The 17,312-nt window shown below is 31.7% G+C and overlaps 2 protein-coding genes across 3 annotated transcripts in view; one reads left to right on the top strand and one right to left on the bottom strand.

Moving 5' to 3' along the window:
- LOC134685607 (deubiquitinating protein VCPIP1-like) overlaps positions 1-9,131 on the bottom strand; it is a 24,556-nt gene extending 15,425 nt beyond the window's left edge. Inside the window, exons 1-8 of the mRNA XM_063545510.1 lie at positions 9,020-9,131; positions 6,205-7,106; positions 5,290-5,418; positions 4,349-4,479; positions 3,650-3,761; positions 2,902-3,111; positions 2,520-2,607; positions 1,984-2,127 (exon numbers count right to left, since the gene is read on the bottom strand). Coding sequence (XP_063401580.1) covers positions 1,984-2,127; positions 2,520-2,607; positions 2,902-3,111; positions 3,650-3,761; positions 4,349-4,479; positions 5,290-5,418; positions 6,205-7,069 — 1,679 coding nt within the window. The 5' untranslated portion in view covers positions 7,070-7,106; positions 9,020-9,131. The remainder of the gene's footprint in view (positions 1-1,983; positions 2,128-2,519; positions 2,608-2,901; positions 3,112-3,649; positions 3,762-4,348; positions 4,480-5,289; positions 5,419-6,204; positions 7,107-9,019) is intronic.
- Positions 9,096-17,312, top strand: LOC134685608 (protein phosphatase inhibitor 2-like). 2 transcript variants are annotated; one of them, XM_063545513.1, is made up of 4 exons: positions 9,096-9,175; positions 11,217-11,420; positions 12,038-12,150; positions 16,934-17,312. In XM_063545513.1, the coding sequence occupies exons 2-4, from the start codon at positions 11,233-11,235 to the stop codon at positions 17,167-17,169; spliced, it is 537 nt and encodes a 178-aa protein (XP_063401583.1). In that variant the 5' UTR covers positions 9,096-9,175; positions 11,217-11,232; the 3' UTR covers positions 17,170-17,312. The 2 variants fall into 2 exon arrangements, with proteins under 2 accessions (XP_063401583.1, XP_063401581.1); XM_063545511.1 differs by lacking the exon at positions 9,096-9,175 and adding an exon at positions 9,260-9,365.

Genomic DNA, 17,312 nt, shown 5'->3' with positions numbered 1-17,312 from the left:
AAAAGCTAAAAGTTAAGCTTCTTTACTAAAAAATTTCAAGAATTACAGCTATTACATTAATGCTAGCAAGACAAATCTTTGTTTGGCTTGCTTGCTTTGCTTGTATCAATGTTTGCTCAAGCATGACAATTAAGATAGGCGGGGCTTCAGCTTGTATACATCATACTTAAATTGTATTGGACGTTATGTTTGAGGTTAAGGACACTAAATTTTGAAACATCTCAGGATGACAAATATAAAGCGCAATGATCGTAGAAATGGAAGCCAAAAAAATTGTATTTATTTCTCGAAGATATGCATTTTCATCATCCAACTTAAAAGACTGTCGTCAAGTACTTTGAGTAAAACAAAATAGCTATTCAAACACACCTACTCGGATTTTGTGATTCATTACATAGGTATTTCAAAGTTTGACCCATATATTTCATCTTTTAGTACTGTGATTTTTTTATGTTATAAAGTCAACCTGAAGCTTTGCTATATAAAAATGATAGAATCTGAAGCAAGATGATGTATCAACTATTTTTGCTTTGTACTTTTTCAAGACAAAATATTCATCTCAAACATACCCTAACATAAGAAAGGGCACTCGATTTTTTAATAAAAGGGATAAATTAAGAAGGGGGGAAATGACGTAATTCATCCTTTTTACTCATTATGTCCATTGTTATTGAATATTGCGCACTTTTGATTAATTTTTGCTTGTAAACCTTCAAACTGAATATTCTTTGTTAATAGAGAATGCGATAAATTCTTTCTGATATGTACGCTATAGTAACAATTTTTTTTAAAGTTAATAGAAACAAATACAATAACAATTTTCTTTTCAAATACGAAGTGTTTTATTGTAAAAAAACAAACATTTGCATAAGTTATTAATTTATCTATTACATATTAAGCGGAACAATAAGATATCAAGTCGACGACTTGTTTATCTATCAAGAGGGATGAAGAAAATGCATAACTGCCGATTTTAATTTTTTTTTACCACGGACGGAGAACATATCTATCTATCTATAAGTTCAGTTATTTCCGTGTCTGCCCTTCCATCATGTGACTCAAGAAAAAAAAATCAAAAAAATTGGTAACAATTGTTTCAAAAAGAGATATTCGAGTGAACCTTCTTACTTAGGGTGTGTTTGAGATGAATATTTTGTCTTGAAAACGTACAAAGCAAGAACATTAGATACATCATCTCGCTTCAGATTCTATAATTTTTATATAGCAAAGCTACAGGTTGACTTTATAACATAAAAAAATCAAAGTACTACAAAATGAAATATATGGGTCGAATGAAATACCTATGTAATGAATCTCAAAATCAGAGTAGGTGTGTTCGAATAGCTATTTTGTTTGACTAAAAGTACATGATGACAGTCTTTAAAGTTGGATGATGAAAATGCATATCTTCAAGAAAAAAAATACAATTTTTTGGGTTCCATTTCTTCGATCATTGCGCTTTATATTTGTCATCCTGTGATGTTTTAAAATTTAGTGTCCTTAACCTCAAACATAAAGCCCAATAAAATTTAAGTATGATGTATACAAGATGAAGCCCCGCCTATCTTAATTGCCATGCTCGAGCAAACATTGATACAAGCAAAGCAAGCAAGCCAAACAAAGATTTGTCTTGCTAGCATTAATGTAAAAGCTGTAACTGATTTTTAAATTTGTATTTTTGCATATATATATTTAAATTTCTCTTATTTTTTTTGTAATGAATTTCTTTCATTTTATATCAAACATTCTTTTCAAATCATAATAATAGCAGACTGGTTATAACAATAGTTCTAAGATAGCCTGTTTTACATTGTCTAATCGGGGCCTTTTATAGCTGACTATGCGGTATGGGCTTTGCTCATTGTTGAAGGCCGTACGGTGACCTATAGTTGTTAATGTTTGTGTCATTTTGTGGTCTTTTGTGGATAGTTGTCTCATTGGCAATCATACCACATCTTCTTTTTTATATTTGATTAAGCTTACATTTCTGGTAGATTGTCATATTCTCTGCCATCCCAGTAATGTTTAAACCCACAAGTACATCTTCCACTGGGAGCTGGTGTTGTCGTACGATCACCATTTTCATATTTTACTCCTCCATCTCCTTTTACCAGGCGCACATGAGCACTGTAAATATAAGAGGTCACTTTTTTTTTAATTACATGCTAAAAGGTGTGTTATTACCTTAATGATACTGATTATAAAATAAGGAACATGTGGTATGATAGCTATATAAGGCCCTGAATGTCTTATCAAGAATTATCACTATTGCAATCAGAACCTTGCTGTAAAGTATTAGTATTTTTGTTCAATACTGAAGACCTTCCAGCAATTTTGGAAATGACAAACCCCAACAAGGTTTAGGTTTGCAGAGACCAAATCTGCATCTAATTTTTTGAAATAAATATTTGGCAAAAGATTGCCATTTTGTTAAAAAAAAAATTCTATTGGAAAAGGTTTCTTATATGTTTAGCAAGAACAAAGATTTTTTGGCATATCTTGTTATAAATCAAACTTACCCCTGACAGAATGAACAGATACTAAGTTGACTGTTTTCCATATCTGGTTTAAGGACATCATTTTCAGCATCATAATTACATACAACTCCTGAAAATACAAGTTTAATGTTATTTCTTTTCCTTATATCAAATGTAATTAGTGGCACATAAAATGCTAAAAAAAAAGTCTTTAGAACAAAAAATTCTTTCATACAAGTGAAATGTTTGGCTATTTAAATTTGGCAATGGAAGATAACCTGATTGATAAAGACGTCTTTAAAAAACTTTATAAGGGAGGGACTTTCAGATAGTAATTCAATGAAGTAATTCATTCAGCCAATCTAAGTCACCCTTTACAAAAATTTTAATTTCGCCAATATCTTATGGCTATGCTTTATTTTACCTTGCATTGGAAATTGATATTTTTTATCAGGTTTGAGGGCTCCCTGTGTTTTTATTGCTATATTGTACAGACTTCCTCCCTTGCGGAACCATTCTGGTGGCAGTATATATTCCATCACACCATCACAAGTAAGACAACGGTATAATTTTTTCTCTCTCACAGCTCTCTGTGTTGTCTTTAACACTTCTTCAGGTAGAACACCAACAATACCTACAAAATATACAAATATTATCCTTTGTTATGTTTCCATTTTTTATTGATCTAATTTGAGAATAACAGGTTACAGAAACCAAAGGGAATGTAGTCAACAAGCTCTGGAACAAAAACAAAGAAATAAACAAACAGGAAACAGATTTTTTTTATATCTTAAACATTACTTACTCTCATCAAAGCCAAGAACAATATCCAGTAGTACGGAAAGGTAAATCCACTTTCTCTTTTTAATCAAGAAACAGTTTATTGTAATAATTTTGTCATCATGAAACTTCTGAAGCCACTCACCTATTGTTATTTATGCATATTGTCAATATTTTTTTGTATATAACATGCCATATGAATAAACTGTATTTGAAGACACTGATGAATTATAAGGCTCAAAATTAATAAACAATGTAAATTTGAATTGTTTCATATCGTTCAAAATCTGAAACAGCTAATCAGTAACAGGTGGAAAGGATTGCATTCAGTTAAAAAGGTCAATTTCCATTTTTCTTTAAACACTAATATTGTGTTAAATAATGTTTCATACCTGAAGTTTTATACATAAACTGGTGGACGTCTGCTACAAGTTGCTGATGTACACCATGTTTTTCAAAGTAAACTTCTTCCATAGCGGACACAAGATGCCTCAGATATTTATCCTGAAATAAAACAAATATATGAAAACTATAATATTATGACAATTCAAAAAGAAGCTTAGTTTAATAGTTAATTTAAACAAGAGGTAAATCACATTTTGTGAAATTCTATAAATATTTCAGATACATTATATTAAAAAAATTCTTTTAAATCCAGACACTTTGAAATTCTATCACTTTCAAGTTTAGTTATCAAATACTTTTTATGCAAATAAAGAGATATGTGTGAATACTATTGACAGTTATGCTACATGAAGTTCCCCATTTCCATTCTCAATTTTATTACTTATTATTGAGGACTATAACTAATATGTAATTGACAAAGGCACATGGAACTGCCTGTGACTTGTCTGTTTGCTATTGCAGGTCACGAGACAAAAACTATTATATGAGATATGCAAAATGTACAAGTCTATCTTTATACAATGTACTTTGTTGCAATTTATCAAATAGCTTGACCGTATCACATGGAATATTGTTTAACCTAAAAATAATTCTTGTGTTGAGCTTTTGGGGAAAGTTTAGCTTTTTATATCTTATAATATATTCCAGTGAATTTTATCTTGCTTATTGTTTTGAAATAAACTTACAGATAAACATTTGTCCCCTCCAACTATACAATGACCATACTCATCTAACTCAATATATTTATCTAACAGTGTACTTGGCATGCCCCATGTCTTCTGGATCATGTAGCGAGGAAGTTTAGGTGGTGGTTTACCTGATAAAAATAAACAAATACAGTTTTGTTATACAGAAATATTTGAAGGTATATAAAGAGAGGATATATCAGAAATTATGTTAAAAAATAAGATTTAAATTTACTAGTTTTTATTTCATATTTTTTTAATTGTCATAAAAAAATACCACTTCCAACATCAAAAGATAATATTTCCCTCTCATCTATCAGCTACCACAAACAATCACTAAAATATAATTAATCTGCTGTTTAGTGAATGCTAGTAAACATAGCAGTGACATAAATACATAATGACTGGTGACGCTTATAAAATGAAGAGGAAGCATAATTATAGGAGATTTATGACCCACACATTGTATATCTGTTTTTCTGTTGTATGACCAAACTGTTTACTTTTTTAGATTAACAATTCAAGCAAGTTTTTGAATTCAATCGACAATCATGGAGTGTGTTACTGAATAGAGATATTGAAAAACTAACTAAACTAAGTTGTAATACATGTCTCTGATCCATTAAAAGCAAAATTATTGATGTCTGAAAAAACACAAATTGAACCTAAATATGAAGTAGCAAACAATGAAATGTAGGAGGTTGTGTCCCACTTTCCAAATAAATTGTTACAGGCTGGACAACAAGTAGCAAGAGTTGTCTTTAACTGAAATATGCTATGAACTACAGTTATATATACAGGCCAATGTATCTGTATTGTCTTTGATCTTTAATCTGAATTCTTTCATATATACACACCAATGTGTATGTACTGATCTTCATTCTGTCAAACATGTATAAACCAAATAATTGATCTTTATTCAAAGGTTATAAAACACCTACCTTTTATGCCAACCAATGAGATGTAATGATTTCTGCCTACACTACTCCAGGCAATACAGATTGGCTTGTTTAAACTTCCGTCTTTACTTTTACATTCCTCAGGCTTTATAAGCCCTGGTAAAAATACAGCTGTAAAGAGATAATGACAAAAGTTTGACATAAAGCTTAATAAAAACATTTTATCATTACAATGTTTTAATTTTAACTAGTGAACTTTCAATAACTAAATAACATCTTCATACACTGTAACACATATTGTTAACTTACATGTATCTGAATAATGGAGAATATTTTTTGTTTCAGCAACTTCTTTTCAAATACTTGAGCAAGCTTACTAATTCAATTACCCTCACAATATATATATTTTATTTATTGGCTGAAGAATGGTATTTGTGCAAATGTTCAGCGATTTCATTAACAAAATGTTTTTCTCTATTTGTTAATTACCCTGTACAGAATAATGAAATTCATCACAGTCAACTAAAACATTTTCCATGAAAACCTTCATAATCATTTACTCTCTTGAGGGTAAAATTTTCTGCTCTTCATATAAAAATATTTTAACCCTTTCCTCCATGGAATTTTTTTTTTCACATACTTGATTCGCATAAGATTTTTTCAATAAAAAAAAGATCATCAGGTTTAAAGTATTAATGCATTGTGAAAAAAATATGTCATTTATGAAATTCAAGTCAGATATTCTCATGAATATCCTTTTCATATCGGATACAAATGTTCTTAAGTCTGATGTAGACATTTTGTAGTCAAAGCATTTCAACTGAGGTACTACAAAGGCGTCAAAATGCGTCATTATGGAGAAAAGGGGGTGGCGTCAAAAAGCGTCATTATGGAGGAAAGGGTTAACCACTATTATTTGATGCAAAAGGGTCTGCTTCATATTCTTATTCTACTTACCTGAATAGTCCCCACTACTCTGCATTCCTTCTATAGAATCTAACAATATAATTGGTCTTCTCAGTACATTGGCTAATCCAAACACATGTATGTTTCTTAAACCTAAAGGTTCACCATCTCGTGGACAAAATTCTGGATGACATTCTTGAATAATGTCGTTCCATTCATCTCTGTCTACAAAGTCTTTGAACAAGTTTTTATATTTGTCTAAATTTTCTGTGAAATGATTCATCAGGTTCACACGTAATGCATGCCAGAACAGTTCCCTTCCAACCAGGGCACGTGATACAGCATGGACTAAACAATGACCATCTCCATCTGCATGTATAGCTACAAGTCTCTCCTCTCCCTCGTTGACATCTTTAATTACATCTAGGGTACCAGATAAGTATTTCAGACTACCAGACTTATCTCTACCATAGCCAGTAATAGATAAATTCTCTTCATCAATAAGGAAAGCACGATCACCTAAAATTTTACCACAATCAAATACAGGAGGTTGTCCAAGTTCAGTCAGTAACTGAGCTTTACCTGTCTTCTTACACATCCCATATCTGGTTAATATAGGTGATACCAGTTTACAGACATAATTAGATAACCCTAACACCTTGACATTATCTGGTCCTTTTTTGGGTTTGACATTTCCCAATAAAATATTTTTTAGAATATTATGTAAGGCGACACTTGGATTTGTCACCTCAGCAATATTTTGAAGTGAGGACTTTTCGTGTCTTTGACCACAACTTGTACATTCTATACTTTTATCATAAGCTGGGAAAAATAGTTTGGCATGACACTGTTCATCTGGACAGGTCCCACACAGAACTTTGTAATCTTCACGTCTTCTTGATAAAGCTTGTTCCATCTTATGTCAGACAGTCCTTTTATTTCAACATCTGGAGCTAAAATGAAAATAACACTGTATCAAGTTTTCATAAATAATTCAAAATGTAGTATTGCATAAACTGATAAAAAGTTCCTATGTCAGAGTCCAACATGTGCATGTTGTACACATTCTACATGTATCTATCTATCCAAGGTACATGTACAATGTCAATAACTACAAAAAAAACTTTTTTTTCTTTTTATAAATACATGTATGTAAGAAAAATCAAAGATTCAGAGCCAATAAAATGCTGCATGTATTTCTGTTATAACTTAAATATTTGATCATCACTTATTTTCGAAAGTGTCAAAGACATCGATGATAAAAGTTTTATAAAATTGTGGCAAGAAAGAATTGTTCACATGAGAATTTTTCATATAATTGTTTCCAAGGGTCATAACTCATATAAAAACAAGAATGTGTCCACAGTACACAGATGCCCCACTCGCACTATCATTTTCTATGTTTACTGGACCGTGAAATTGGAATAAATTCTCTAATTTGGCATTAAAATTAGAATGATCTTCTCAAAGGGAACACGATACTAAGTTTCAAGTTGATTGGACTTCAACTTCATCAAAAACTACCTTGACCAAAAACTTTAACCTGAAGTGGAACAGACGGACGGACGAATGGACACACAGACCAGAAAACATAATGCCCCTCTACTTTCGTAGGTGGGGCATAATAATTGAGCGGAACTAATTTTCAATCTTGTCCTAAGACAATGCTGAAACAAACCAATGATAATATATAAGTTTTCATAAAAATCTTGCAAGAATTGTACACATGAGTGGGCTAACGATGCAAATAAAATAATTATTGATACCAAGGGGCATACATTTTTAAAAATATCTGATTGGCACTTATTTTTGAACTCATCCAACAAACATCTTGTTTAGATGAGAGTGCTAACAAGACGGGATGGACTGATGCTCCTTATTTCTGTGCCCCCCTGTTTAAGTTCAGGACAAAATTTAACCACAATCTGTAGAGTAAGAAATGTAGATCTCTTGAACTATATTTTGTTTGTACTGATTTGTGGTTTAATACTAAGCAGTTTTCAATAGCAACTTTGAAGTCGATTTACAATTGAACAGAAATTAAACTTATGGTGTAATGCAACACAAATGATTGCAGAATTTCTAGTTCAAACTACAATCTTGGTATTAAAGATGTAGAGATGAGTGGAATGGTGGTAATCATCCATTTTAACCGGCATTTAGGCATTTAATTTACTGATATTTCATTTCCCTAAACTGGGATCTTTAGCTCTGAAACCATAACCCACTTTTTGAAATCCCATTCAGTTTACTTCTTTTCATATTCATTCCCATTTATGTTTAAACCCTCTAGGTAAAGATTTCGTGATGAATAATTTCTTTAATAGGGCTCTTCACGGTTAGTTCGGCCATATTGGATAGGGGGCAGATTTTTTGGAAGAAGGTGGAAATAGTATGAAAGTGTCGGAAATCCTATGTGTGTTTCCTAGCAACAGCTTTGTTTTAATGATGTTTTCCCGTATTTTTCACACCATTTTTACCTCTATTATGAAAATCTGCCCCCTATCCAATATGGCCGAACTAACCGTAAAGAGCCCTATTTGTTGTATTGCTTTGCTATAAAAGTTAAATAAGGTTTTTCATGGTATTGTTTTAAAATGAGATGACATTCTAAATTTAAGAAGATGACTTTAGTGATTTTTACAAAATGGATAATAAATATTGTCATCATAATCATAGACCACATGTAACACCTGCCTTCTTATCTATTGATGAATTTTAAGAAACTTAAAATTGAAACTGAAAGTGATGAAATTTATAATTTTGTCGTTACAACTTACAGAAATGTAATTGTCATGGCATGTAATTAAAATGTTAATTTGACCTGGCAGTATAGAAAAGAGTTCACTGTAACTTAAGTGCATACCTAAGTGTCTGTGCACAATTTTTGAAGTTCTTTTACATTTCAGAGAGTTTTGATTTCAGTTTCACAATTGCAAAACAGGAAGTCGACTCTGCGGGATAACTACGTATTTACATTGAATTAATTTTAGGAACTTCCTTTGACTGATTTAAAATTGATGTATGTTTAAAGATATTTGCATTTCAATATTGATAAAGTTTGTCAGACTTATAACCAATTAATTATCTATTTTTAGTATTCACTGCGACCCTGCTGTGTCAAAAATTTACAAAATGGCTTCAGAAGTGAAGCAGAAGCCAAAAGGCATTTTGAAAGCCTCTTCCAGCTTTGACAAACCAGATCACCAACAGTAGGGAACTTCAAAACTCATAATAATTTCATAGTCTTTTCCCTCTCTGAGCCTTATCACAAGTATTAATTTACAGTCAAAACTTAGACATAAACAAATCAGAATTTCTGATTTATGAAGTCAGAGATATTCATATTTGGTGTGATGAGTTACCTCCCATATTTTTTATATAACAAAATAGTGTCCTATTCAAGTCAGATGAGATATGCTCTGTCTTAAAGAGTGTCCCACTGTACAATATATCTGCATTTGCACAGTTGTAACAATTAAATTTTGAATGTATCCTCATATCATATGTATTCATAGTCATATGATTTCGCATCAGCTATATGTCATCAAAGAAAAAAAACAGTCAAAAAACAAAATCAACAAATCACAGTTAAGGAATCAAGGATGAGTTATCCAGCAGCGATAAAAGTTATAACATGAGACAGGCCTTACCTGCTTACAAAAATGTAAGGCCTAAAAAAAAAAAATGTTGTGTTTCCGGTCACCCGACCGACTGTCCTTCAGACCCCCGACTCAAAAGTTTTTAAAGCTGAAGTGGGAAATTTTTTTTTTTTTATACCTACCGACCGTTTTTTCTGAAAGAAAATAAAAAAAAACTATGTCCCTCGATCTTTTTATTGCCCCAAAAGAAAACAATTAACGTCTGTAATCAACATACGAGTTCAATATGCTGAATTTTGATTTATTCTAATAAAAATTATTTGTCTAGTGTCATGTGTTATTTTATTTTGTTAATTTTAATAAAGATTATAAACACATTTTGTTTTCTAGTTTATTTGCATTCCGACTTTCCTTTACCTGGGATACGAAAATAAACTGTTCTAAAAATAGATTTGTTTCTATGACATAATATGTACACTGAACATTGCTATGCTTTGATTAAAATAAGCTTTTAAACAATACTTCACAGTTTATAATCATTTTAACAGTAGATATGTAATGAATTGCCTTTGATATGCAGTTTGACAGTCATGACAGTGAAGTAAAACCTCGTTAGTTTCGTATTTATATGCAAAGCAGTAATGGGGCCCTGTACAGGTTATTTGCTGGACACAAGTGTTGAAAGTGAGATAATAATTAAGAGTAAATACTCTTTTCATAAAATATCAAAAATAAATGATTCATGTATAAAAATCTTCAACCATATATAAATGCCCTTCAATATCTAACATTAATACAGATCACCCCAAGCCCAATGTCGAGTTCACATTGGTTATGTCATGATCAATAATGAGTAGGAGTTATTGTTTTTAAAATTAACCCGAAATGTTACAAATCTGACAATCAAACACTTTTGGTCCTGAAATAGGGGAATTGGGTTTAAAAAGCTAATTTCCATGGGGAAGAGCTGCCCAAATGTTTTTTAGGTTTGGACTTCAGGGGTATTTTAAAAGGGGGTAAACTACTATACAAGTTATCATATAATATATAAAATACAAAAGAAAATGAATGGATATTGCTGATAAAAACTCACACAATAATCTTGAAAATTGTCAAATGGTCTTAAGCAATGAACAAAGTGCCCATGCCTTTAAACAAAACCGAGACAGCAATGAAGCATAATATTTATAAAAAAAAAAAAATAAAAAAAAAAATCCCTACCTACCGTCCCTTAAAAATTTCAAGGGGGTGATCGGTAACACAACATTATTTTTTTTAGGCCTAAATGTTAAATAACATTGACTTTTAGTTATGTTTGCTTTAAAAGATTAAAAGGCTTTTAATTTCCAACAGTCATGATAGTTAATAATGAGCAAGAAAACCTGTTTTTATCTATTAAAAAAAAAAAATTCTATTATAAATATTTGAAGTGTAAATACTGAATTTATCATTTCTTTTTAGTCCTCATTCAAAAGAAATGAAATGGGATGAAATGAACATATTAGCCACCCATCACCCTGCAGATAAGGACTATGGTCACATGAAAATAGATGAGCCAAAGACCCCATACAGTAAATTATCAGACGCAGAGGACGATGAAGAAGGTGGTCGACGTCACAGTGTATCTGAAGAACCAGGGGTAAACCCTGAGACAATAGCAACTAGGTTGGTGTTGAAACAAGGTCTCAGTCTTTATGCTTTGCTACATGCCCGTCAGCCCAGATTTGTAAAATTATATTACAATATAGATAGCTGTGGTATGAGTGCCAATGAGACAACTCTTCATCCAAGTCATAATTTGCAAAAGTAACCATTATACATGTAGGTCAAAGTACTGTCTTCAACATGGAGCCTTGGCAATCTGTAACAGGCCTAAAAAAATACCAACTGGTGTAAAACCATTCACACAGGAAAACATCAGTATAGTCTAAAAGGATAAAAGAGAAACATTTATGAACCGCATCAACAAACAACAACCACTGAACATCAGGGTCCTGACTTAGGACAGGTTTAAACAAATGCATCTGGTTTAAGTAATGTTAGCTATATATTGTTAGAATTTTTGCTACAGTTCAATTCTGAATAGAACATCTAAAAAAAAATTACCTGAAAGACTTTGGTCAAACACAATTGTTCAAATTCATTTATTAAATATTAAAATTGGCAAACATTCAGCAACTTAGTTTTACTAAAGGTATCAGATAAGACAAAAGTTAAGGATATTGTCATCAATAGGAAATGTTTTTTAAACTAATGTGAATGATGTAGATATTATTTTCCAGGTTACAGACAGTAGAAGATAGAAACAAATTACATGCCAAAGTGTCAAAGGAGGAAGAGGAATCCTCGTCAGAGGAAGAGGAAGAAGAAGAAATGGAAACAGAGGAAATGAAAGGTAGACAAATTTACTTAGTGAAGGAACATATTTTCTAAATTTTATTTTCAAAAAAAATAATAAATATGCGGTATGAAACCATATGATTGCCAATAAGACAACTCACCACCAGAGACAAAATTATGTAGAAGTTAGCCGCCATACTGTCTTGCACAGTGAGCAGTGAACCCATGTCTGGATAAAATTTTGTATAGAAATAGATAGTATTTAAATAATATTTGAATGTCAGAATAAAATTGAGAATGGAAATGAGGAATGTGTCAAAGAGACAAAAACCTGACCATAGAACAGACAACAGCAGAAGGTCACCAACAGGTCTTCAATGCAACGAGAAGTTCCTGCACCCGGAGGCGTCCTTCAGCTGGCCCCTAAACTAATATATATACTAGTTCAGTGATAATGAACGCCATACTAAACTCCAAATTGTACACAAGTAACTAAAATATTAACATAATACAAGACTAACAAAGGCCAGAGGCTCCTGACTTGGGGTAGGTGCAAAAATGCGGTGGGGTTAAACATGTTTATGAGATCTCAACCCTCCCCCTATACCTCTAGCCAATGAAGAAAAGTAAACATATAACAATACGTATTCCTAGGCATAATGAATAATTACCAAAAACCAGTTGCTACACACTACACAAGTAGGAACTAAACAGACTTGTATGGCAGCACAAGTGTGTTGTGGTAGACATATCTAAATGAGATCTTAAAAAGCAGGTATACATCTAAAAAATTGACCAAAGATATGCATTTTCAGACCCAGTGACCATCAACTACCTGTTTGCCAAATATTTATATAATATTCAAACACATTTTTATCACATTTATCTAAAACTACATATAAGAGCTTCCTTAAATTTTCTATAAGCTACACATGAAAATGCTTTACTGAGTATTGCATTTCAAGATTCATTTTTCTTAAACTTTCTATTTATTAATTATTTAAAAAGGTTATAATAAGTGATAAGCAATAGCTTTAGTTTAAACATATTTTATTTACTCAAAGTAAAATGGATTGGACACAAGTAAGCCATACTTATGAAGTCCGCTCCGAATGACAATAATTTACAATACAATATTAATATGAGCATGCAATATCAAAATAAACAATATTTTACGAGTCTATCAATTGAGAAAAACAAATGAAACAGAAGTAGATGTAAACATTGAAAACTTTGATGATGATGATGATGATGACGTGAATTTACCGTAAATACATTTTCTACATAACAAGAAATCTCTCAGACCTTTTGATAAATTCGAATATGTGTTTGAATATATTCACATTTTGTTCATACGAGAGATTCGGATTACCAGATGTAAGTAACTTAACATTTAATATAAGGTCATCAGGAAGCCATCTTAGATTATTCATCAGAATTTCTCTCTGGTGTTTATATAAAGAGCAGTCGAAAAGGAAATGGTGTACAGTCTCAATGTTACATCCACAAAAGCAAGATGGATCAGCAATTATATTGACTCTAAACAAGTCATAGTTCAAGAAAGATGAGTAGCATCTGAATTGTGTTAAAATCATATTTAGTTTCCTCGGTCCATATAGAAAGTGCTTTGGTACATCTTTATTTGTGGTATTTAACCTTTTTAATTGAATTTTAAACTTTGCTATAGAGTCTGATTTTCGAAGGGACAAATCGGTATGATTCCATAGGTTAATAGTTGATGGTATAAAAGATTCTTTAGTAAGAGATAATCTACAAAAAGGAACAATGATGTCATTGCCATTTCTCAAGGGATATGTAGTTGTGCTCTGTACACTAGGTGGAACAAGTTTGCATAGATAATCCGGAGCTTGGTTATGTTGAATGTTATAAAACATTTGTAATTTTCGTCTTTTCCTCCTGTCAGCTAAAGTTTCCCACCCAATTTCCTCATACAGAATTTCAGATTTTGTAACTTTCAAGTTTATTAACATATCCTATCCCGCAATTATCCCAAACTTCAGTTGCATATTCAAAAATTGGTCTTATAAATACTAAATAGAGTTTTTCCAAGTTTTTCCTACAAAGCTGATACTTGAGTTTTCTCAGGATATTTAGATGTTTCGTAACACTGATAATCAGATTGTCTATATGACTGTTCCACCGAGCATCAGAGCAAAACGTTACCCCAAGGTGTTTGTGACATTTTGTTATAGGGATTTCTTTATCATTTAAGCAGAATTTTAAAACGGGTGCATCTTTATTTGAAAAAATCATTATTTCTGTTTTGTCTGGATTAAAAGACATTAGCCACCTCCGTGACCACTCGTTTAGCTCTTCGAGGTCACGATCAATAACAGTTTTTATTTGCTCTTGGTCGTTCCCCGAGTAATTAAACGAAGTGTCAACCGCATAGAGTCTAGTTAGAGATGTGAGTTTCTCTGCAATGTCATTTATATATATTATGAATAATAAGGGACCAAGTACTGAGCCTTATGGTACTCCAGCTGAAAGACTGCAAAATGAGGATGATGATGTATTAATCACAACTTTTTGTTGCCTATCACAAAGATAACTCTCAAACCAGTTAAGTAGATTACCATGTATTCCGTAAGCTTTCATTTTATGCAAGAGTCCTCTATGCCAAACCTTGTCAAAAGCTCTCGAAAAATCACAAAAGACAAAACAATTTATTTCCTTCTTTTCTAGTGAGTTAAGAATACAATTATACATTTCTAATAGCTGATGTACAGTTGAATTTTTTGGCAAAAATCCAGACTGATATTCATAAATTAATTTATTCATATGTAAATGATTATATACATGTTTAAAGACAATTCGTTCCATGATTTTACCTACACAGCTTATTAACGAAATTGGTCTATAGTTTGAAGGTAATGACGAATCACCTTTTTTAAAAATAGCAATAACATTTGCAATCTTCCAGCTAGAAGGATACTTACATTGTTGGAGGGATTTATTTAATATTATTTGTAAAGGAACCGCCACTTTCTTAGGGCAAATTTTCAGCATTCTGTGACTAATCAAATCTGGTCCTGATGCCTTATTCGGATCAATAGTTTTAATAATATCAATTATTTCATTTTGATTTATGTATAAATTTTGAATATAAGTATTGGTTTTTTCTTTAAACTCTGGAATGGGAACATTTTCTTCCTCTAGTTTAGATATCAAACCAAAGTATTTGTTCAATAAGTCACACTTCTCGCTATCTTCATAAACTATGTCACTGAACTCCTCATCTTTTATTATGTTTTGTAGAGGAGGAATATTATTTGAACTCTTATTCGACTTTATCAACATTTTCATTATTTTCCAATAGTTTTTTGAATTTGGGGCATTACTCAATATAAGGTTATCTAAATTAGTTTCAAATCTTTCCTTGGCAAGTTTTTTTAAATTGTTAACTCTGTTTCTCTGTTTCTTGTACTTCGCAATATCCGATTCTCTTTTAAATTTCAGGGCATATTTTCTAAAACGGTCTCGTTTTCGAATTTCTCGTTTTAATTCACCATTAATCCATGGTTTATCAGAACTACGTATAGTAACTAATTTAGTGGGAATGCACTCCCTCGCGATATTTAAGAATGTTTCAGTAAATATTCCAGATAGTTCGTCCACGTCTTTATTATCAGGAAGCAGTGCATTCCAGTCTACGTCGTCCATTTTTTCTGAGAATTTAACTTTGTCAACTTTTTCATATATATCCAAATTTCTCTTTTATACGAAAGTGTAATAGTTGTCGGACACTCGAGAAAAATTATTGGCGCATCGTGGTCACTTATATTAGAAGGCGTTGTAAAACATCTGAGATAAAGTACGACAAAGTGTCACTTAAAATAATGGGATCAAGTAGTGTGCTACTGTGATTTGTCACTCGAGTTGGTTTATCAATAACATTTCGTAAATTAAATATATTTAAGATTTCAATTAATTTGTTGTTTTGCGCCTTGAATAAATCACTGTTCAAATCACCCGTAATTACAATATTTTCATTGAATTGATAAGCCAATCCTATTGCATGATTTAAGCTTGTCCAATAGCTGACAGTTCTTTTTCATTTTGACATGATGGTGTCTATTTTTCTTGGATATTTAGTTTTTGGTTGTGCTCATGGTATCATGTACATGTCTAACTTTGACTGCCCCTTTTGCTGTGGAGGGAGCATTATGTCTTGACCTTATCCATCCTTCAATCAAATGTAGGGGCCTCAGTGGCCAAGTGGTCTTAAGTAGTTCTTTTACTGCAATTACTAGCCAGTTTAAACTGGGGTTGTAAGTTTAAACCCTGTTTGTGCAGGTGCAATGAACTCTAATCTAAATTGACTTCAATTGTCAGTTTTCCTATCAAAGGTAGGTGGTTTTCTCATGGCACTCAGGGAATCGGCCACCAATATAAAACTGACCGCTACCAAATATCCCAAAAGTGGCCCATTAAAAAAGAAGTTTTAACACCATCAATCAATCAAACAGAAGTCCCAAAATTGGTTTCTGTTCACAAACTTGAGTACACCTCAACCAAATGTTATAAACTTACACAATGCTTATTACATCAAATACAGATTAATATCCAATTTTGGTGGCATCATTTGTATTATTCTTAAGTTTATAACGTTACAGGCATAGGGTAAATTTATCAATGGTCTATATCTTGAAAACCAACACACGAACCCTTTATTGATTTCTACTTTTTTAGTTCCTTTATTTATTTAGTATCAATTGATAAAAAAAAAGCTTGTTATTCTGAAACAGAGTAGTGAACATCCTTAAATGCAATTTAGACATATACATGTATATACAAATATATTCATTCCATTCCAGCAACACGCAGAGTATTTGAACAGAAAAGAAAGCTGCATTATAATGAATTCCAAGCTGTTAAATTAGCAAAACAGTTGATGGAGGAAGAAGAAGATGTAGATGAAGAAGATGAAAATGATGATGAAGTTCAAGATTCTGATAAGAAAAATGATAACATTCAAGAGCAGGGAAAAAAAGTTCAAAAAGTTGAAAATCAGGATAAAACTAAGGCCGACTCACCAGCAAAGAATACATGATTTGTTTTATATGTGTTAAATAGATGTAGAATTTTCAAATTGATTCTTCCAAGTTCCTGTCAGTAAAAAGAAAATATTATGTTATGTTTACAAATTTGCTGTTTAGGAAAATTGGACATTAATTTTGATTTTAAGCTCTGAAC

Source organism: Mytilus trossulus, chromosome 9 (genome assembly GCF_036588685.1).
Source record: "Mytilus trossulus isolate FHL-02 chromosome 9, PNRI_Mtr1.1.1.hap1, whole genome shotgun sequence".
Lineage (NCBI taxonomy): Eukaryota > Metazoa > Mollusca > Bivalvia > Mytilida > Mytilidae > Mytilus > Mytilus trossulus.
Note: the sequence above shows the minus strand (reverse complement) of the source record. Positions and strands in the feature narration are given on the sequence as shown.